The sequence below is a fragment of the Syngnathus floridae genome, chromosome 14 (assembly GCF_059516105.1).
Source record: "Syngnathus floridae isolate MCC-2025c chromosome 14, RoL_Sflo_1.0, whole genome shotgun sequence".
In the NCBI taxonomy this organism is placed as follows: domain Eukaryota; kingdom Metazoa; phylum Chordata; class Actinopteri; order Syngnathiformes; family Syngnathidae; genus Syngnathus; species Syngnathus floridae.
In genome coordinates, this window is record NC_142426.1 from 13,674,717 (window position 1) to 13,697,669 (window position 22,953).

General features: G+C 42.9%; 3 protein-coding genes and 1 long non-coding RNA gene across 8 annotated transcripts; 3 read left to right on the forward strand and 1 right to left on the reverse strand.

Moving 5' to 3' along the window:
• The first annotated feature begins 1,091 nt into the window (after window positions 1-1,091).
• Window positions 1,092-2,684, forward strand: erich2 (glutamate-rich 2). 2 transcript variants are annotated; one of them, XM_088395920.1, is made up of 6 exons: window positions 1,092-1,238; window positions 1,570-1,644; window positions 1,719-1,828; window positions 1,904-1,961; window positions 2,033-2,104; window positions 2,170-2,684. In XM_088395920.1, exons 2-6 carry the CDS (start codon window positions 1,602-1,604, stop codon window positions 2,304-2,306), a joined length of 420 nt encoding a protein of 139 aa, XP_088252046.1. In that variant the 5' UTR covers window positions 1,092-1,238; window positions 1,570-1,601; the 3' UTR covers window positions 2,307-2,684. The 2 variants fall into 2 exon arrangements, with proteins under 2 accessions (XP_088252046.1, XP_088252045.1); XM_088395919.1 differs by having other exon boundaries at window positions 1,093-1,238; window positions 2,167-2,684.
• A 1,141-nt stretch (window positions 2,685-3,825) lies between these two features.
• Window positions 3,826-16,606, forward strand: LOC148387918 (glutamate decarboxylase 1-like). Of its 2 annotated transcripts, XM_088395691.1 has the most exons (17): window positions 3,826-3,993; window positions 4,741-4,857; window positions 6,259-6,315; window positions 7,774-7,908; window positions 8,375-8,617; window positions 9,463-9,553; window positions 12,158-12,270; window positions 12,458-12,573; window positions 13,136-13,215; window positions 13,635-13,689; window positions 13,782-13,898; window positions 13,981-14,045; window positions 14,125-14,203; window positions 14,317-14,466; window positions 14,581-14,688; window positions 14,766-14,855; window positions 15,103-16,606. In XM_088395691.1, exons 2-17 carry the CDS (start codon window positions 4,782-4,784, stop codon window positions 15,274-15,276), a joined length of 1,749 nt encoding a protein of 582 aa, XP_088251817.1. In that variant the 5' UTR covers window positions 3,826-3,993; window positions 4,741-4,781; the 3' UTR covers window positions 15,277-16,606. The 2 variants fall into 2 exon arrangements, with proteins under 2 accessions (XP_088251817.1, XP_088251818.1); XM_088395692.1 differs by lacking the exon at window positions 6,259-6,315.
• On the reverse strand, window positions 7,679-20,512 carry LOC148387919 (uncharacterized). 3 transcript variants are annotated; one of them, XR_015862476.1, is made up of 8 exons: window positions 20,384-20,512; window positions 18,845-18,999; window positions 18,579-18,722; window positions 18,424-18,488; window positions 13,114-18,349; window positions 10,037-10,104; window positions 8,409-8,582; window positions 7,679-7,894 (listed from the first exon to the last, which is right to left on the reverse strand). It is a non-coding gene; the product is annotated as an uncharacterized LOC148387919 (long non-coding RNA). The 3 variants fall into 3 exon arrangements; XR_015862477.1 differs by having other exon boundaries at window positions 8,409-8,651; XR_015862478.1 differs by lacking the exons at window positions 13,114-18,349; window positions 18,424-18,488; window positions 18,579-18,722; window positions 18,845-18,999; window positions 20,384-20,512 and adding an exon at window positions 10,183-10,286.
• Window positions 17,498-22,307, forward strand: LOC148387920 (Golgi reassembly-stacking protein 2-like). Its single transcript, XM_088395693.1, has 10 exons — window positions 17,498-17,691; window positions 18,260-18,340; window positions 18,459-18,662; window positions 18,727-18,813; window positions 18,887-19,017; window positions 19,743-19,875; window positions 19,944-20,067; window positions 20,682-20,786; window positions 20,902-21,027; window positions 21,612-22,307. The coding sequence occupies exons 1-10, from the start codon at window positions 17,629-17,631 to the stop codon at window positions 21,836-21,838; spliced, it is 1,281 nt and encodes a 426-aa protein (XP_088251819.1). The 5' UTR covers window positions 17,498-17,628; the 3' UTR covers window positions 21,839-22,307.
• The last annotated feature ends 646 nt before the right edge of the window (window positions 22,308-22,953 follow it).

Here is a 22,953-nt window from a genome sequence, read left to right on the forward strand (position 1 = left end):
CTCTGGGCTCATCATATGGAAATGTCTGGGAAACGGTCTCTGAAGGCACATGCGGCACACAATATACCACTGGCACATTAATAGACTTGCAGGATGGAATGCGCGCCCGCACACACACACAAAAAAAGGAATTGTAGAGGATCACTCAAGTGTGAAATGATTCTTTTACCGCGTCATCTGGGTAGAATATATTTTCCCACCCAAATTTTATGGCAGGTGGCTCTGATGGATGTGCGTCACTGAGTGTGTATGTGTGTGTTACGATGCAGTTTGAACCTTTTTTTGACCCTCTTAACACCAAATGAAATGACAAGATATTTTTGGGGTATTTGCCTTATTTGCATGTTCAGGACAGAAAAAGGCTTTGGTGTGCAACGCTGTTATCATTTGTATTGGGATTCAGACATTGGTATGTGTCTGACCTAGCAAATCAACACTGCCGCACAAAGACTGCCCTCAAAATTTGAATGTGTATCCAAAAATGCCAATGGAATGAAAAAGATGCCCGTTTTAGAGAAGGAAGTCATGAAAACAAAGGAATTTTTATTATAAAAATGTAGTCCCCCCTATAAATAATAATATGAATGAAAACATACAATGATGCAATGGCAATATTATTCTGGATCACAACATAATGACTTCAAAGTTTTTCATAGTGAAATTATTTCACATACGTACGTAGGTCACAAAGTGCAGCTTCGTTGCCGCAATGAGTGCAAACAGCTTGTGTTTAATGATTTGGATCAGGACATCATAACTTCGGAAAGGAAATTAGTAATTAGCTTAGTTAATGAACAGCTAACGGGGCAGGGATGAACTATTTTTGGGCAGCTTGAGGGTCTGGCTCATTTTCCCAATTTTCCTCTTCTGACATTAGACAAAAAAAATCTCGTCTCGTCTGATTCATGAGAAGATCTGTATTTATTTGGTGCCAATGAGAAGATCTGTATTTATTTGGTGCCAAATTGGCAATTTGATGACGTGTATTGTTCAAGAGCTTCCTCAATGTTTTTTTAGTTGCGGTATTTTCTTGAACGTAGGGGGCAGTATTTAGCCCCCCCCAAAATCTAGCGTTGTTCTGTTGTTATGGCAACCGCCCTGCGTCATTGCCTTGTTACGTGGCAACCTTTCATGCAATAAACAAGGTTTTAGAAAGTTCAACTATGTCAACAAATTCTACCAATACTTGCCTTGATTTTGTCAGTTGGTGCATTGACTTCATTTTCAACCATTGACGGGTAAGCAAAACATCTTTTGTTTCAGAATGATATAAATAACTTCAAAACACAATGTTGACGTTGTCCAATGAATTAAATTATGCAAACAAAGGTCATTAATGAATTACTTAGTCATGCAAATTATTCCCGATGCACAGGGAGTGCTTTAATGAAAGCATTCGCCCTCCTTTTCCCAGAAACTATTTAGAGCATACATTTATTGGAGAAAGCTGGAATGACCGTGTTTGATTTTTACAGTTTTGAAATGGTTCACTTGATGTCCCGTCAGCCGAGCAAGTATTTTTACATTTTTTCTTTTTTTTATCATTTCTCATTTCCAGTCTATTTTCAGGGTTGAAGAGTGAGCCTGGAAAGGACCTTAAAATGCAAAACGTCAGCTTTGCACACATCCCAGGCTCAGCTGCAGGTTGGTATGAGGCAAATTCAAAGTCCAAAGACATTGGGCAAGATAATAATAATGATGATGATGATTGTTTCTAGAAGATGAGAGTCCACCAACAGAGGCCCCCGAGGAGAAATATGAATGTGGAAAAAACTCTGAGGACGATGCAGATGACCTCAGAGACGTTCCAGTGGAGCTGCTGATGGAGGTGAAGTCAGACTCTTCTTGTTGAGGTGGGGGTGGGGGTGGTGAACCTTCAACCTGAATGGATCTCTGCATTCAGTTCCTCAGAGCTCTGACGGACAAAGACTACCAGCAGGCTAAAAGACTGTGCAAAATCAGTAGGCAATACGGAGCATCACATTCACTTAACCATCCGGTGTGGTAATGTCACGTGATGCTATCTTTTCAGTTCTCATCTATGACCCACTGCATCCAGAAGCTTCGGAGTTCCTCCCTCTGATCCAGGCCAAGCTATCAGAAGGTAAAAGCCATGCTCAAACCGCAAAGTGGAGGCTCACTACGGTAATTTTCTTTTTTTTTTAGAAGAAGAGGAAAACCAGGACAGTGACGACAGTGACGACAGCGATAGCGATGGCCAAGACGATGACTCTGAATATGATGAAGAACTATCCTCACCGTCAAATGAAGACAGTGGAAGTGGGGAAGAAAAGCAAACAAATTGACATATCCTGTGTCAGTTTGAGAATTACAGCACAAGCAGGAAATCAGAAAATACATTCTGAGTAGTCAACATTTTTTACATTTAGGTGAATTGATGAAGTCAGCTATGTGAATCACTACGCCAACCATGGCCCTAGCGGGTGTGATTGAGCTCAGCAAATTTTATCTGGCAACAGGTAAACGTGATATGATCACAATCAGATGCACTATGCTACTGCTAGAAATTCGATACAACTTTGGAACGGGTTCAATTTCCCTTTCACAGTGGCCTTGTGAATGATGCATCCGCTCCAGTGTGTCGCTACCATTAGTTTTCTTTATTTTTTTAGAAATTTTAGCTTGAAAAATATTTGCAATTTTATCTGGAAGTCAATGGATTAGTAAATCAAAGAAACAACCCAAATGGTCCCAAATGATGGCAAATCATTCTGTCTACATTAGATTGAGCAAGTTGTCGCAAAGAGGTCTGTTTTCATAATGTGGAAAGTGTTCTATTTTGAGCTCTTGTAACATTGCAGTACTCATCTTGAGTTGTCTGCAACATGTGGTTAGAGAAAATACGAGCGCCACCTGATATAGGCTGTATCATTTGCGATGGCCGAATGAACATAATGGCCGCTCTTTGCCTATTCAGTGGACCAGTACACAAGCAGTGTAAGAACACTTAAGTCATCCCTCGCTAGCTGCGAGCCGCTGTGATATCTCAGTCTTATTGACCATGTCAAGGTTATAAAGAGGAGTTTAGGTCACGCCCCCTCTCCCTCCAAAAAATATGCATCCAGTGTTGTCAACTTATGAAGGTGAAAATGATTGTCTGTAGGGGGATAATAGCAGGAGAGGAGGTGGGGGCCATTAACTGTGCACAATGATGGTAAAGGAGAAGAAATTATATGGCGGCATAAGCTGATAAACCATGCAAAGCATCGTTCACAGTTGCAGAAAAACGCAAGCGGGGAATCCGACGTGACCTCACTATACGGAGATATGAAGAGCTGTTTGCAGAAAAACGCAAGGAGTGAATCCAACGTGACCTCAATATACAAAGATATGAAGAGGTGTGTTGCAGTTAGAGAAACCAGGTCAGGACTCTTGACTGCAAGTACAAGCATGCCGATGACAAACTCAACCGAAAAATCGCCAGGATCTCCAAATGACCACTCCAGGTTTTACCTTGTTGCAAATAAAAATTCAAATTTACTAAGCAGCTCAAAATCACAGATCCAGATTTGAAATGCAATGCCGAAGACAGGTGTGGTCCCAGAACTCCGAAAATTGTCCTTCCAAGGTCACGCATATGCAACTAAAAGCCTCACACCGTGCTGTGCGTACATTTGACAGTCTACGGTGTTGGGAGATTCACCATTTTCTGATGTTTGCTTTTTTTCGCTTCTTAATCGATTGTGCGTGTCCCCGATTGTGCGTGTCCCTTGACGAGCCTTGTGAGTCATCGGAGGGAAGTGAGGGTGTGACTCACGACTGTGTGTGTGAACAGACCAATGGGCAGCCGCAGCTCCTCATATAAATAAGGCATAAAAATGTTCTTGAGGGAGACAGTGCTCACTTGCGCATGCACCGCGGGATGGGATATTATTGGCGCGCTTTGCAATAGTCTCCAGACATCTGCACCTCTGAGCCTTTTCAGCGTCCACTTGTGTGGATTCCGCTACCTGTGGGCGCTCCTGCGTGCCGGTAAGACGTCTTGCTCTCATTCCCATCTTGTGCGCGTTAAATATTCATGATTCCAAACAAGAAAAAAGCCTTTGACACAGTGTTATTTTGGACAAATGCAAAATATAATTGCAATTGACCTAAAACGAATAGAATTGTCTAGTTTGGTTTTATTTTGTTGCTGCTGTTTTGCCGATAGAACTGTTGATTTTTTTCCCCCGTTTTAATATATACTCATATAAATGGTAGATTTCTTCGTTTTTTTACAATCTATTCCGTTCGAAGTTCTTGTGGAAGGTATGTTACAAAGAAAAAAAACCCGATATTTTCTCCAGTGAGTTATTGTCATTTCCCTGATATCATATCTCTTTTTATTGTCTTGATGTGTCACTATTCTGCGATATACTGCAGCTCTGACGTAATTTAATGGCTAATTGAGTTCAAGAAATATTGCAGCGCGTTTCCGACATGGATGTACGTGTTATCTCCACGAGCGTTTATCCTTATTTTGGCAGTTCTGTCAGAGCGCAATTGTGCTTCCAAATTGCGCATCCAAGAATATAGAGCTGGCATTGTGCGTGATAGCATTCCTGCAACGGTACATGCAAATTATCTTTGTCATTATTATTATTATTATCATTATTATTATTATTATTATTATATCATCATTATTATAATTATTATTATTATTATTGTTATTCAGATTGACATACATGCATGCGACAAAATGGCTGCTTTTTCATTCTAATCGTTCTGCTTCGTTTGCAGTTAAAATAGCCTTCTTGGAGATCAGGTAAAGGAAGAGCGTGATGGCCACGTCAGAGCCGCGAGCCACCAGCGGGGAACAGGACCCCAACACCGCCAATTTAGGACCCTCATCCACAAGTATGTGATTATAACACGTTGAAGTATCGACCCCCGCCCGAGGTCATTCATATTTAGGCCGCCCTTCAGCGAGATGCTGTGCATGGCTGATAATAAAAGGCTGCCTTGCTCAAAGTGCTCATACGCCTTTACTCCCTCACTCCGTCGTTCCCTCCCCTCCGTCTGGCTCGTTTCTGCCGTCACCCCTCCTTCTTTGTCTGGGGGGGAAGCGACTCTTGCCCGGGTCATTTGCTGTGTGGGCTCCGTCGTTAATCACTGCGGTTAAAAACAGAGCCATCACATCTGTCTGTCTCACGGGTTGTCTGTCTGTCTGGGTGCAGCAGTGCGCAAAGCAGTCCGCCGGGGAAAGAAATGATGTGACGGACGTTGGATCATGCACTCATATATTCTATATATTCTATATATTCTATACGTACGCTATCTTTATATCTATGCCATGCGCCATTTGTATTTCTGCTAATTACAGACATAAATCTGTTTGAACCAATTACGCTGTATGTTGAACGTAACGCTTATTATTTTGGATGCACCCACGTACTGCTGCTGAACGATGCCATTAGCTCAGCTATATGCTTCATCTCACTCCCGATGGCCTGTGGCGTGCGTGTGGTCGCGCGTGGGCTTGTGCGCATGTGTGTGTGTGCGCGCGTGCGTGCGCATGCTACGGCCTAAGCGCTTTTGAACAGCTTTGAGAAAAAAAAATGTTGCTGTTGTGAAAGTTACTTGCATTCTCTTTTTTCCACGCCATGGCTCTGTCGCTTTGCATTCGGTCCAATTGGACGACATCTCCGCTCACGCATGTCCACGCTTTTGTGCGTCTGAGTGACACTCTGCGTGTCTCTAAGTGTCTGCTGCTATCGGCTTCCACGACCATCACCAGCTCGCTCCAGTCACATGCGGTGTTTTCCTCAATTAATTCCCACCCTCCTCCGTGAGCTCATTTCACGGGTGTTAATTCCCACCCGGCCGTTTCGGCTGCATGTGTGCGAGTGTGTGAGCCAGCGTGTCCCTATTGATTTGGCGTTATAGGTCAGAAATGTTATGATTTACCCCCCCAGGACAGGAATCCGTAAAAAAATAAAATACAATTTCATTTTTTTAAAAAAAGTATATATATATACATTTATATTTAACTTGATACTTCATGGTATACAGTCCACCCATATTGGAATTTTCATGGACTAAATATAATGAAATGATGTTGCCAAATTGAAAAACTACACGCATAACATGCGAATTGTGTATTTCCCTATGCAAGATTAAATCTACGCAGTCTGGTTGTCACACACCCGGCCAAGTCACCCACCCACCTTAACGCTATCGCCTCCACCGTGCTTGGCCGCCTTTGCACCCATCTCTCATCGCCGCACCTCCCAAACTTAAAGGTTTATTCTGTTTTAGCCAACGAATATGCGTGGATGCATGGCTGTACAAGGAAACTGGGCATGAGGATTTGTGGTAAGTTGTCTCCCGCATCCTGCAAATAAGCGTGGCCATGAGCGGTCGTTGTTTGCGACGGAGTTCCGAATTAGCGCCGTCAATTTTTTGTACAATTAAAAATAAAAAACCCTGCCTCGACATACAAATTAATTCACAGAGCGCATTCTTAAGTTGTTGGTCAGAGCCGTAAACCCCATCTTCATTGTAAAATAAATAAATGAACAAACCAAATAAAATCCAATAAGATACATAGTTCAGTATCGTGTATGACAATTGCAATGGTAAATAGCTCTGCAGGCATTACGCACATATCACTCCTTTTAATGCAGTCGATGCAGGAACACTTCAATAAACATGATGCAGAATATTTCTTACAGCGGTTGTATTGTTCATTGGTGTCACAAACATTCCACCGCGTCAGCAGAGGCTCGCTGCATGTTATTCTTCGAATCGCAGCCATTTCCCTGCCTTCTAAAACAGGCCACTATGAGAACAAAACTGTCACAGTGTGTTACCATCTTGGAAAGGTCAGTGGACATTACCCTGTGGGTCTGATGATGAGCGCTCCTCACACCCACTCTGACCGCCCCCGGATCCGGATCCGCCCGATGTCTTTTGCATTCAACAAACACTGGGACGAACGGACTTCTGACAGCATAGAAAAATAGGATAAAGCAGATTTTTTTTAAAAGAAATGGCAGTCATATTCTCGCAGCTATCAAATTATTTATTCTATAATAGAATGTAATTAAAAATCTCATTTTTGTTAGACTTTTCATTCCTTAACAAAAAAACAAAGACACAACAAAATGTAAGATCGAGCGATGGGAAATTGATAAATGAAGACAATTAATTCAATTACATCACACTGCATTTAGAGTGTCATGGCTTTAGATATTGATTTTTGAATGTGTAATTTGGGAATTTCCTCAAATAAACCGCACTATAAAATAATTCTAAATACAAAATTACATGAATTGAAGAGAATAAAAAAATCAAAACGCGTTCCCTTTGTTTTGTTTTTTTTGAGCAATTAACGGGCCTTATATGGCCTTCACACGGGAGCGGATCAATCACCATGCAGGCAGGCAGGCCTATATAGTGGAAGCAGACATGCTGCGGCGGCTCTGGCATCCTTCATTAACCCTCTTTATGGGTGGGGGGGGGGGGGGGGGGGGTGGGGGGCGTACTACTACTAGCGGTACGGAGCCATTGCCCAAAGCCGTCCGGATCACTGAGCCAATAACTGTGCGTGCGTGCGCGCGCGCGCGTGTGTATGCGTGTGTGGGGGTGTGGTTTATTCTATATATAGCCTAGGTTTTGTTTGGTTTGATCTCCACCTTGATACATCATTTTAAATGATGCCGAAGCACAACTGCAATTTACATTAAAATTTTATTTTATTTTATAAATACACATTTTTCGTTATGGAGATGTTTGGTGATAACTCGTGCACTTCCCCGTGCAACACGCTAGGCTTCCTGCAGAAGAACAACAGCCTGGAGGAGAAAGGTAGACTGGGTCAGAAGAACCTACTCTCCTGTGACAACAGTGACAGGGACGCCCGGTTCCGACGCACCGAGACCGACTTCTCAAACTTGTTTGCCCGAGGTGAGAATCGATGATGAAGGGGAGAAAGAAAAGATTGTTAATCAACACTGCAATGTTTAATAAAAATTAAACCTAAGAAAATACGTACATTAATCAATAAAAGTAAACAAAGACACAAATCTATTTGGAAAAATAAACTTATCATGGTGGTACAGAAACGCAATTTCTACCAGCCATTCAGTGAACGTATCAAATGGAAAAAAACAAATAGCAATCATAAAAATCTCATAATTAAAAGAAAAAAAAACATAGTCGGGAGAGACTATCACATTCATTTTACAGTAAAAGCTACAGTATTTGGTTGAGTTTGGTTGCTTAGTTTTTTTGGGGGGGGCGGAGGCACTAATTATTTTATGCAGTGCAGATATTTTTGGGGGGGGGGGGAGCAAATAGGTAAAACGCACAATATTTTCACTCAAACAAGAGAGCTATCCTTGAAAATAATTTGCCCCTGCGTCATCTATAGACTTGTTGCCCGCAAAGAATGGCGAGGAACCTACCATGCAGTTTTTACTGGAGTTGGTTGACATCTTAACCAACTATGTGAAGAAGACATTCGACCGTTCCACCAAGGTGCTGGACTTCCACCACCCGCACCAGCTCCTGGAGGGCATGGAGGGCTTTAACCTGGAGTTGTCCGACCAGCCCGAGTCTCTGGAACAGATCCTGGTGGACTGCAGGGACACGCTCAAATATGGCGTTCGGACAGGTACGACAAAGAAATGCATGAAGTGTACTGCCTCCTGAACAAAATATAGGCACGGTAAGCACATCGGGGGTGCGTTTGTAGATCATCACTCCATTATGATGGTCAATACTTGGCCAATTAAAGGCGGAGGGAATGTGAGGCCAGTATGGTACAAATTCAAATTTAGCAATCCGCTTAAAAAAAAAAATTTAAAAAACGTTCGTCGTCTGCCCCCTTATTTATTTATTGCCCCCATGGTATGAATTGGCTTGAGGTCCCCGAGCTCTCCCGTGTCGCCTGAGGGCGTCCTAACGTGGCCTGTTTGCAGCTGTTAAAACGACAGCGCTCAAACTGTCCTTTGGGTTTTCCTACAGAATAACCCTTTATGTCTATACATGTCACTTTTGGTGCGGAGATTCGCGATTGATTGCTTTCCGGAGAAATACAATGGGGAGCTGTCCGTGGTGCTGAACACAGACTGTACATCCTTACTGTATTCTGCATTTTTGATTCCTGGCTCTATGCAGTCCTACTCATCTGTACATTCAACTACTACACCTACTTATTAGGTGGGCCTACGAACACATTGACACGCTATTTATATCCATGACTGCATTTAGGCTGTGGGCATTTTTTGAGGCTGACTGTGTGCGAGCACTTAGAGTCTAAATGGCTGTCACATTATCACCTTGTTACCAGAGTGGCGCAACAATCTATTTAGTTAGTTGCCTTGCAAAAGGCACAAATTTGAGCTAAGCAGGCAACACAGGAGTCGCAGAATTGCCCGAGACAATTAAAATGCTTCCGTCCTCGTGTCTTAACTGCTGTTGGAACGACTTTATGCTATGTTTGTATTTCTCTTTTAGGTCACCCTCGCTTTTTCAACCAGCTGTCCTCAGGTTTAGACATTATTGGCCTGGCAGGAGAGTGGCTTACTTCCACCGCCAACACCAACATGTAAGTCATACATGCTTGTCTTTAATGGCGTGCTTGGGGTTGGCCCCATTAGTGGAAACACCCTCACCTCTGCATGCCATGACAGAATTTGCAGTTTGTTTCAGCCAGTCAATGTACACGCTTTTTTTTTTTTTGGTCTGTAAAGACTTGTGACTTGATAGAATGTTGGCAGCTGTCGAGCTGCTCTATGTATCACAGTCTGTTCCGCCTCAGGGGTGGTTAGATTGCATATTGATCCATCTCGGGTCACAGTTACATTGAGGCCTCGTCTGGTAGAGGGCATGAACCACATCAACTTCACACTTTTCAGGCGCACACAAACACAAACTTAACTCCTAATAAAAATATTCATGTCATTGTATTATGTCAGGATGATGAATCGCTCATACTTTGCTAAGGAAACAAAAATAAAAATGCTAAGAAGTTTGATAAAGCATTTATCTGGATCAATATATCAATTGGCGTATATGAGTGATTACTTACAATTCGTCACGGATCGGAGTGGGACACGGAGCAGGACGACCAAGTGCAGCTTGGACCAGCTTGGTTTCCTGAGGGAAAAGGGAAGTGGAACGAGGCATTGAGGGAAACAGACAAGAAGTGGCAAACTAAGAACATGACAGACTGACCGACAGGAATGGCAAACACAAACAGAAACAGACTCGAAACAGACGCGAACCACAAGGACAGCAAACGTGACGACATCGACCATCCGACCGGGCGTGAGGGGCAGGCAGACAGGACTTATATACACGACAGGTAACGAGAGAGAGGCAGGTGGGAATAATCACACTCATCAAGGGCGCACAGGAGGGGAGGGGCGAGCACACAGACACGCAAACAAAACTATGACACGATCGGGGACGAGTCGTGACACAATTGAGTGCGTGTGCGTGTGTGTGTATAGGCGTGTGTGTGTGTATGTGTGTGTTACATTCTTGCACTTAATGGCATGCATCTTCCTGTGCAAACTTTGATTTCTCACCCCAGAACAGAAGTACAATGACCAAATGATACTTTAAAAATAATGTAGCACATAATATAGTATTTCCGCTGTCTTTTATTTTACACACTTGGCTTAGGAATAAAAGCTCAATGCAGAGATCATCAACACAGATTGAGACAATGTATCCAATTTTTCAAAACATTAGTCATGAAACCACCCTCTCCTCGCATGCGCACACACGCACGCACACGCACGCACACACAAGCTCTGGCTGTCCCAGATACAGCAGCAAGGGTTTCCAGTCCATTGACTGTGGGCTCATTGTGAGCTGGTCTTAGCAGATAGGCCAGCTGGGCCCCACATGGTCACACAATGTCCTCAGGCACCACACAAAACCCTGTCACAGTGTGGAAAGAGAGTGCTGCGACTCCCCGCGGAGCGTTCGGTGCATTGTCCCCCGCGGACACAGTGAGACCCGGCCGGCGTTGCCACGCGTCGCAGAGGCGAAGAGGGAGCCTGCGTGTCATGCGGTTCCTCATATAAAAGACACCCCCCATTCAAAGAGACTCACACGCACAAGGAGCGCCCTTGATGATGGTAATAAGGGCATTTAGGGGCTTTCCCTGGAGACAGGCAGGTGACTGAGGGGTAATTTTCACTCTCAAAAGACCAATGATTGGCTCTGATTGTGATAATCATCGCCATTATTATCATGATGGCGTGAAATGACTCAAAGGGAAGAGAATTTGAAAGAGGTTTTGTTTCTTGTCTGCTGTGATTGAAATGCTGAAAACGGCAACACCGAAAGTCTATCTTTGGTTATATATGTATATGTATATGTGTATATATCTATATATATATCTATATATATATATGTATTTGTTTCCTCCTCACGGTCTTTATCTTGACTCTTTTTGCACACAAAACACAAAGCTTTTCCTGTGCTGCAGAACATGCAGAGTAATTGCAAACAAGATGTTTTGATGGTAATGGTGGTGCCCTAAGTGGCCTCATTACAGAGAGGGATCAGTCACTGTGGGAGGTGTGGAGTGGATGTAAGATTTATGTGGCAACTTTCCCTTCTCCTGGACTTCTTTTGTTGTGCAACACACCTTCATCCTGGTGATGTCCAATCTTTTGCCTTCATCTAACCACACTGTAATTCATGAAACCGTTTCTGATAAATTGTGGTCAAAACACACACCCACGCGTACGCGCACACGTACGCGCACACACACGCTCGCACACACACACACACAAACATAGACATACTGTTATCTTTCCCTAACAGACACCGAAGCCCTCTCAGCTGTCAAATCAGCACCGTTCAGAATTGTGACTGAGCTTGGCAGATTGACAGATAGCCATCACAGCATTGTGTGCTCTAATGAAACCACTAAGGGATTTCACAAGGCATTTGAATATGAATGTTTGCTGCCTATAAGACTCCAATCATCACACACACTTTAATTAGCTCAGTCAGCACAGGCTCCTGTGGATTGAATTACGGAGGAGCAAATGGAAAACGAATCACTCTTTGTGTGTATGCATGCAAAATTCTGTCTTCTTGCTGTAAAGGTGGTTGTTGATGACTCAGGCGCTGCTACGATGCCCCCATGATGTGCTGATGTGAGCATTTTCAACTTTGCGATTGACAGGTTCACCTACGAGATCGCTCCGGTGTTTGTTTTAATGGAGCAGCTGACCTTGAAGAAGATGAGAGAGATGATTGGCTGGCCTGATGGCGAGGGAGATGGCCTCTTCTCGCCAGGTTAGTGACAAAAGATATGGATAAAATTCCCAGTGGTGATTGGCAGTGACAGATATGAGTGCGAACAATGTTTACGCGATGCGGGAGAACGTTTGGCTTCGATACTGGGACGATCGTGAAGTGAAGCATACTTTGTGAATCAAACCAATGAAAAAACCAAAACATTTATGTCTCTTGTGCTCAACAGGCGGCGCTATTTCCAACATGTACAGTGTGATGATCGCTCGTTACAAGTATTTCCCTGAGGTCAAGACAAAGGGCATGTCTGCTGCTCCTCGCCTGGTTCTGTTCACGTCGGAACATGTAAGTTGTATGAGACCACTGGACATGAACACACGCAGAAATTACTTTTATGACATGTCCTTAGAGCAGGGCTGGGGAAAACAAATGGAAAACATAGGCCAAATCATGGAAAAATGCAAAAAACACGTTCGGAAAATGTTTTTACAGTAATCACAAGTATCGTAATTATGTCATTCAAAATGTATTCTCATATTTATGTTATTATTTATAATTATTGTTTTTCAACCAATACTTTAATAAAATAAGTAAAGGCATTTTAATTGTACATTTACTATGTTTTTAACATTTCAATTTACACATGGTTTTTTATATAAAAAATGAATAACCTAAAAAAAAAATGAATGAAACCAATACATTAAATCAATACTGTCCATTAAACAATTTAAGTGTCTGCTCGGTGGGCTGGGTCGAAGAACAGAGCGGGTCGGAATACTTTGCCTGCGGCTGCTTCAGAGAATTGTGTAGCTGTGATTTGGCCACCAAAGCGCCATTGCCCTTGATGGCTTTTGAACAATTGTCAATATGAGAGTCCTTGTTTACCTGATGTGTGTTGTTCCTGTAGAGTCACTACTCCATAAAGAAGGCTGGTGCCGCTCTGGGTTTTGGCACTGAGAATGTGATTCTGCTGAGCACAGATGAGAGGTAATGTACGTATGTATGTGACATGTAAAGAAAGAAAGAAACGAACAAACAACATGACAGCATTTGACAGCTTCGCGGTTGCCATTTTGACAAGCGTATCGTTCCCTTGCCCATGGGTCCCCAATTGACATTGGCGCAAAATTGGTACCTGGCAAGATGTTTTTCTTGCCTTGAGTGCTCTTTAAGAAGCTTTATGGTTGTCACAGTACTCCACTGCTCAGTCCAAGTTGCGCTCTCTGTTGTTGCAAGGCTCTCAAAACAGAATCTGTTCTTGACATACCACGCACTGAATATGTCACACTTGATCAAAACGGTCAGATGCTAATTGCTAATGTCAAATACGAATAGAAAAGAAGGGGAGTACATCATGACTTTTGGACCCACCCCATATAATAAAGAGGTGTTTCTCACTCTTTTAGGGGGAGGGTCATTCCTGCTGATCTGGAGGCGAAGGTCATTGACGCTAAACAGAAGGTGAGGTCTTGATTTGCCTTCCCTCTTCCTCATTTGCTTTGTCACTGATGTTCATGATCCTCAAGTGTTACGTGTGTGTGTACATTTCACAGGGTTACGTGCCGTTATTTGTCAACGCAACAGGTGGCTCCACCGTCTACGGCGCCTTTGACCCCATCAATGAGATTGCTGACATTTGCGAGAAGTATAACCTGTGGCTGCACGTTGACGTGAGTGGTTATTTTTGTCATGATCCCTATTCAGCTATTAGTAAGGCAAGGTCACTGTGGTGATGCCTTTTGTCTCCCGTAGGGTGCGTGGGGTGGTGGTCTGCTGATGTCAAGGAAACACCGCCATAAGCTCAATGGAATCGAGAGGTGATTTGATAACACGACAGACAGTATGTTACCTGTATTCCAAGTCAGTAGAAGAGAAAAGGCTGTTTGAATTTTGCAGAGCCAACTCTGTCACATGGAACCCTCACAAGATGATGGGCGTGCCGCTGCAGTGTTCGGCCATCCTCGTTCGGGAAAAGGTAGGCTAGCCTCAGCAGCGGTTATTGGAACGTCAGCTCGTTTCTCTTGATATTTTCTGAGCCATGCCTCGAGCAGAGGATTTCCACAGATTTGAATGTATGTGTGTTTACAGGGACTGATGGGGGGCTGTAACTCCATGTGTGCTGGCTATTTGTTCCAACCAGACAAGCAATATGACGTCACGTATGACACCGGAGACAAAGCCATCCAATGCGGCCGGCACGTGGATATATTTAAATTCTGGCTCATGTGGAAAGCCAAGGTAAAAGGACATACGCTACCTTCAAAATAATAGGATAAATCGCATGCCATTATTTGAGCCTGGGCCCCTTTGAGTACTTCATTGTGATTTTCAATGCCGTGTTTCCCCTCACAGGGCACCACTGGGTTCGAGCAGCACATTGACAGGTGCTTGGATCTCTCTCAGTACCTGTATAACAAGATTAAGAACAGGGAGGGATATGAGATGGTGTTTGATGGAGAAGTAAGAAATCCGAATTTTGTTTTTGCTGTGTCTTGTGTTTCTTTTTTCAACGGACTTGTGACTATTTCTGTCCACAGCCTCAGCACACCAACGTTTGCTTCTGGTACATTCCACCCAGCTTGAGGGGGATGCCGGAGAGTGAGGAGAGGCGGGAAAAGCTGCATAGGGTGAGAGAGCATCTGTCGAAGAGCATTTCGTCATGTTTGTAAACGATATGTAACAAAAGTAATCCAAATCAGACCAACAGAAAATATGGGTGAGGATAATAAATGGAGTGGATTTGATACAGTGAAGGTTTTGCACTAACATTGAATGCTATTTGGAACCGTTGAGCCAAATTGTGGAAGCAAGGCTAAACATTGGTGAAATATAGCTCTCCTTCCCAACTAACTTCCTAACTCTCTTCATTGTCAGGTTGCACCAAAAATCAAGGCCATGATGATGGAGTCAGGGACCACCATGGTGGGCTACCAGCCTCAGGGCAATAAAGTCAACTTCTTCCGTATGGTGGTCTCCAACCATGCGGCCACCCAATCTGATATCGACTTCCTCATCGATGAGATCGAGAGGCTGGGTCATGACCTGTAGACCTCCGTTCACAGCGCTCCTGCGTTGTTCTACGGCACATCATCCCGCCCGACGAGAGAACCCAATAAGACGACTTCAAGACCCCCACCACCGCTCCCCGCACACACATTTGTCCTCCATTAGCTGCGTATATGCCGATATAGTTTCAGGTAACTGATGGATGTGTGCTCGTGGGATGTCTTGTACTGCGTGTGTTCAATCTAGTGTCATTTAATGTAAATTGTCGTTCACTGTGGACGTGTGTGTGTGTGCGCGCGCGCGCGAGGGTGTGCTCGTGTGAGCAAAAGCTCCAAAATATTCTTGTCTACACAAGAGTGTGGTGGGCACACCGTGTGCATATAAAGTATTTCAGAGCTATTTATTAAAGATAAGCTAATGAAGGTATGGGTACAGCATAGCTACGAAATGTCATTTGCTGAGAAGATCTGTCGCATTCTTGAAGTTGGACAGGTCACGGCAATGAAAAAATGCAGTTGTGAAGATTTTAAAAAATGCTGGCTCATTGTCCGTTTCATGCAATCTTGTGATACCTGTACGTGTTCTTAAAAAGTACTTCTTCATATTTTATTCGATAGAAAATATTGCATTTTCACTGTATACAAATTCAGGTATTTTAATGTAAATGTATCTTCATGTGTGGTACATGGTGATAATTTGTACATTTAAAATGGAAATAATATTGGCCAAAGAAAGAATAGAGTGGAAATAGTGCAAGTCATTATTCCTCATATATAACTTCTCGATGTTTGTAACATGTGACCCTCAACTGCAATGCAATTTCTATCGTGCGTTTACTTTTGTGATTGTGAGTCTTTGAATGTCTGAGGTGACTGACAAAAGAAATCGAAAGTATATGTTCCGCTGGCTGAGCGAGAAGCATCGCAATGTGAGAATGTATTCTCTTATTGAGAATGGGTAGCGAGAGTTGTGGTATCTGTTGGAATTCCAATGCATTTACTGTAATATAATATATTTATTGTAATACATATTCATTGTAGTTCCAGTATTATGGGAGCTCAACGGAATATCTTGTTTGACGAGTTGGTCTTTGTGTCTTTGCACTAGGTTCACCTTTCTTTCCTCCATTGTAAATGGATGTGTACTATGAGATTTAATTTAATGAAGCATCGATGGTAACCAGGGACCATTATGTGAATAGGATTATTGCAAAATCATATTGAAACAATTTGTTGTCAGGAAATTCTTTGTGACCGGTATGGTTTTGAGATCAATATAGCTGTCAAGAATGTTAGCCAGGAGATTATCTGGAGGCACTTTAATAAGAAACACAGCGTCTCTATACGATGTTTAATAAAGTCTATGAAACTTATGAATTGTTGTTGAATCTTCAATGTATTATTTAGTTTTAAAACACTACACCCGTACACAAACATAGACCACACGCCCACGCATGCAATAATAATAATAATAATAATAGTAATAATAATAATAATAATAATAATTTGGTAAATAGATGGTGCTCGAAGAGCGGTTTCTTTTTTCTTTTTTTCCAGGAATATCCAGGGAAGCATAATTGATTTTCGTATTGAGAGATATGTGAGAATATAGTAGGATTCGGCAGCTCTGCGCCCTCTAAAACAGAAAGAGAACGGTTACAGAGTTTCATGTATTCCCAACGACCTCATTAAAATAATGGAAATAAAGTCACCGTTGCGCTGAGGAAAGGAATGCTTGCGCTCTCTAGTGGTCGACTTAATGTCTTGATATTCTAAACTAACTACAAAACCATTTTGATTCAGCACTTTAAATGTAGTAAATGTCAAGGTATCACAGCCATAAACATTGGACTTTTATTTGGAAGTGAAAAGACAATTGCTGTAAACTTCAGTTAGTGACTCTAAGCTAAGAGGTTTATAGATTTCTGTCAAATACTGAATCTCTTCAGAAAATTGTAATAGTTAATATTTAGTGTTCATTAAAAACTCGTAAATATGCCATGTTGAGGAAACATTTACGAATATAAATAAAGTTGATTTTATGTGGAATTCTCTCATTTGGTGTAACCAATGAGTATGTGGTGTAACTGATTGTGCTTGCATCAGAGCCAAAGTAAAATGTCAGAATATATCTCAAATAAATGTATACTATAATAAGACACATATCTATTGAAATATCTTAAAGCTAAATTGCATACAAATAATGTACATGCTTCTTCGGATGCAAATATTTCCTAGCCGACAGAACAGTGGCGTCTCCATTTCCTGCCACGTAACGGCGCATGCGTAGCGGATGACTACCCATATGACGACGTGTACCCGGTCCGTACAAGTAGTCGGGTGGGTACCTATCGTTCCTCGGACTTAGCTTGCAAAACCTCAAGTAAGCCTTATCATGGGAGGATCGCAGAGTGTGGAGATACCTGGCGGTGGCTCCGAGGGCTACCACGTCCTCCGTGTGAGTTATTTGCATGCATATCCTGATTCCTGAGTGAGATCCTGCTTCTAGCACGTAGCCTAGCATTACGAATTTTCCAGCACTGTGTTGACTAGTAAGATGAGTCCAATGTGGCGGAGAAACACAAATCGCACATGCAACGTTGTCGTGTGTATGGGATGCTTTCGGTTTGGGCCTGCAAGTGGCAACCTGTCAAATGAACTTGCCCAAAGCAATAAGTTGCTAAATGCTACATGCTACGCGGCTGCAGCGAATGGCACCTGCCACAATGGTTTGCAGAATGCTCTCGTTGTATGATGTGTGGACTCTTTATCTGTGCAGTGAGGGATATTTCAAATGCATTTGTTGTGAATTTTCCCATTCTCTCAATTTTAACATCGTGAGTTAAATGCTCATTTTGGCATTCCTGTGCAATTGACATTCGTGTGCATTGACAGAAATAAAGCAATGCAAGCATTTATCGATATCTTCATTATTCCCCTGAAGACTGAGATCATGTGTTTTGTACTTTCCACAAACAATCCAGAGGTTGATACATGGTTGGGCATCCCTACTCTTTGTCTTGCAGGTTCAGGAGAATTCCCCAGGTCACCGAGCAGGACTGGAACCTTTTTTTGACTTCATTGTCTCCATCAACAACACCCGCCTGGTCAGTCAACTGCGGAATGTGCTCACAACTCGAAATTCAAACAGTTGTCTGTAATTAGCCAATATAATAGGATGAACACTTACCTAATTGCTTCTTCCGTATGACTTTTGGTCCACAGAACAAGGACAATGACACCTTGAAGGACCTTCTGAAAGCCAGTGTGGAGAAACCAGCCAAGATGTTAGTATACTCCTCAAAGACTCTGGAGCTGAGGGAGTCCACAGTCACACCCAGCAACCTGTGGGGTGGCCAGGGCTTGCTCGGGGTCTCCATTCGCTTCTGCAGCTTCGAAGGTGCCAATGAGAACGTCTGGCACGTGCTGGTATGTAAACCTCACCTCACTCTCGCTGCTGTCGCCCAACGCTCACTTGCTGCACATTTCCTAGGAAGTGGAGCCAAATTCACCCGCAGCTCTGGCTGGTTTGAGACCACACACTGACTACATCATTGGAGCGGACACTGTTATGAATGAGGTGGGCTGGGCTGGGCTATCAATGCACGAACCTGTGTTTGGCCTCTTTTACCCGGTCTGTCTTTCCTGCGCAGTCCGAGGACTTGTTCTCATTGATCGAGAGCCACGAGGGGAAGGGACTGAAGCTCTACGTGTACAACACAGATACTGACAACTGCAGAGAGGTGGTCATTACACCCAACAGTGCCTGGGGAGGAGAGGGAAGGTAATGTTAAAAAATATTCACCTTTCCTTGCAAAAGAACATCATGTCCATTGTTAGTGCTTAGCGGTATTGTAAAATGTTCTGTGTATATTCAAAAACTATAATGACCGCATAGATTCGTCAGCACGAAGCTGTGCTATGTTTTCTTTACTTGAAGTTAGTCTTGGGATCATGGTTCCAATTAGAAGAAACATCTTCAACTAGGCGAGTAACAAACCAACCAACCAAGTAGGTAATTAGTCTGTTTATCGCTGATGTTGTTAGTTAGAGCGAGCTTTCCAAGCAGGAATATACAACAATCCATCTCATTTATAGTTGTGTGCTTTGGAGATTTGTACTTCAAGATGATACTTTGGGAAGCTATTATTAGTCATTTAATTAAATTAGCAGCAGCGGTAAAACGCAATTGTTCTTTTTGCTTAAGGGCCTCACTCATGGTTGCTGTTAGGATATAATTGGAGGAGTAAACATGGTGACAAAACCACATGGCCAAAGTCAAATGAATCCGGGAAATGCACATATTAGACACCAACAAAGACTTGTGCGTTAGTTGTAGTAATAATAATAACTTTTTATTTTTTCCATCAGGGACCATTTCATGGTAGTAAAGATTTTTTTTTTTCCCCTATTGGTAGATTATTAGTGCTTGAGGTCTGTAGGCATCATTGACAGAATGTCAACATTTGACTTAAAATATCATCTTTGTTCATTTTCTCTCCACCACAGCCTTGGATGCGGTATTGGCTACGGATACCTCCACAGGATTCCAACACGACCTTTTGAGGAGGGAAAGAAGTTCAGCTTTCCAGGGAATGCTTCTGGAGGGCCCGTCAGTCCGTTGAAGGATGGATTTACTGAGGTTTATAATGTCAACATTCCACTTCTACAATATCTTTTAGCAGCTGTGAAAATGAACTTTTCGCTCAGGTCCAGTTATCAGCGGTGACCCCGCCTCCTACTGCCCCCACTATCCCCTCTGGCCTCGAAGACTCGCTGTCAGGCCTGTCAATCAGTACAGCCCCGCCCACCATGCCGAGCGAACTGCAGACCGGTACGTCCTGTATTGTGTGTCATGTGATCATAACACCAACATTGTAATCGATGTTAAGTATCCTGCCCTCCAAATATGTTGAATATCCGAAGACAGTAAGGTCAACCACTAGGCCAGATTGAAGGTTGACTCCAGGTTTAATAACAAGGGAAAGGGTGAAACTGGGAGAATACAAACCACTTTGTATAATCAGTCATACGAACCAAATGAATCAAATCGATATGAAATCTCAATCATGCTTTTATCTGATCGTCTAACATCACAGAAACTAACAAGGTCTATTTCGATCCATAATAACTTAAACAAAGATACATACCAACGATTCCTTGCACAACACAAAATGTAGGTAGTAGTTTTGCCGAACTGCAGGAGAGAATAGAACAAGCAGCGTTCTCTTTCAACACTGTGCTGAAACATGCGCTTACTTCCTGATTCTAGTCACGTGACCTACTGATCACAGACGACAAAGACATGATGACATTAAGACTTAGCGAAAATGCTGCAAGAAATAATTGGGCCGAGTCGTGTACATTCTTTCTTTTTTTCTTTTTATATTTGACGGCACACAAAACTGTCACAATACTCCCAAACGTGGCTCTTGGCTCCCTCACCAGGTTTGCCCACAGTTCCCCTGCTGCCCTCCTCCAATCCGACTCTCAGCCCCCTCGCCCCCCTCAATCCTGCCACGGCCACCTTCAACCCCGCCACCACACTACCAGGTGGGTGGGTCACTTGAACTGCGCCATGCCAGTCGACTGTTTGCAGTGATGACACAACGTTTTCTTCACACACTAAGTGAGGTGATTTAATATGCACGTTGTGTTTTCCTTTTAGGCTTGATGCCACTCCCAGCTGGTTTACCTCCGTTACCCAATCTTCCCAACCTCAACCTTACGCTCCCGGACCTTGGCACCATCTCACTAGCGGGCACTGGCACCTTAATGCCAGGCGGAACCACAGGTACATGACTCCACCTGTCAGCATCCTGACACAACAGACTAATCAAAACCAAAGCAGATCAAAACCAAAGCAATAGTTCCCAATGCAAATAATCTAAATCAATTGATCAACTCATGCCGCCTCAAAATACCAACCCACAAAATATAGTATTTTTTTAATATAAAATAGCTATAGTATAATATACAGAAAACAATGTGAAATAAGTACAACTGAATCATAAATGGATCCATCAATATTAAACATCTTTAATTATTTGAACAATGTACACATGTACACATTAAGGCCATCTTGGTATCCAAGCACCCTCTTTTGGTAAAAACGTAGAACTGCACCTAAGCAGTGAATTAAGTCAACAGTGGAGGTACGGAAAATGGATGGATGGATGGATGAAAGAAATGCTGCACCGTGTAACTTGCTTGGCGCTACTTGAATTGGGCTGACAAAACATGACGTTAACAGAAACACAGACAAACCTCATAAGAAAATCCATCTCTGGTTAGATCTGTAAAAAGAAAATTGAAAAGTTGAATGACCCTGTGACTCGACATCCCCCTTTCTTTCCATTGCTGTTCCCCCGCTGACAGCTCCCCTGAACATACCTGGCCTGGCCCCTCTGCCCCCTTTGCCCACCATGCTGCCCTCCCAGCTGACTCCCCTCCTGCCTCAGGGCATGGCTCCCATGCTGCCCACTTCCACGACCGTCGCCCCTTCGGCCTCTGTCACCATGACGCCTGTCGCGGCGTCTGTCGGCGATGTCACAATCCCCACGGAACTGCCGCCTCTTTCGGAGACAACGCTAACGTCCTCGTAACCTGGGAGCGAATGTATCTCTCTTGACCCATCGAACCAAAACAAACACGCAGTTTCTCTTTCCTTTCCCGTCTGTTTTTCTCCGTTTCGTTTTCTATTTATTTGGCCAAGAGGGACAGGCTGCAACCCGGTCAGAGATTCCAGGTGTGTGCGTGAGGTTTATGAAGAACACGTCTTCATTAACAGATTGTTGTTTTATTGCAGCGGAGCAGGTCGCACTGCAGCTTGCCTTCAATAACACTTTGGCGTGTTCCTTTATTCACCTTTCTGCTGTGTCAACTTTTTCTGTTTAAGAATGTTCCATTGTTCCGGAATTGACTGAAAGATTCATTCAAACACTTTTTTATATACCCTATAAGCAAACAAGGCTTTCATAATCATTCATTATACATGCGGCCTAACATAGAAAAGAGAACCTGCACTGTTGTACTAACCGATCTTGAATCTATAAAATGCTGAATAATTAAGAACCTGTCTAGCCTTGTATTCCTGGCATATTCCAGTGCATCACAAAGTGCAATATTGTTGGGGGGAAAAAATCATCTGTAGCAGGGACGTGCGGTCAGGGAAGGCAGGCTCTGCCTCACCTGTCATGACAAGTAAAAAAAAGAAAAAAAAAAGTGTCCACTGATCTTTATTGTGAACATTTTTGTCATCGAAATTACTGAAATATCATATTTCCTGTTCAAATACAAAGGTGAAACGCTTTGTTTTGCTGATGGAACATAAAACCGCAGTAAAAAGGCACAGGTTGAGGCAGACAGTACCGTCATTTTCGGACTAAAAGTCGCTCAGTATACGTCGCATTAGCCGTAAAATGCACAATAAAGTGAAAAAAAACATCATTAAATCCCGTGATCAAATCCTTTGTCCGTTATGTAAAACACCGCCGCGTATGCGCCGCAGTTCCGATTACGGTAATCCCTTACTACATCGCAGTTCGTTTATCGCGGTTTCACTACATCACGGATTTTTGAATTTGGAACATTTGTGAAAACATTCACATATAAGTCGCTCCTGAGTATAAGTCATGTCATCCCGGTTTCAGTAAATGAATATAGAATCATTAAAAGGATTTAAATATATACATTAAGTTGGTATTTACAATTTTTAAAA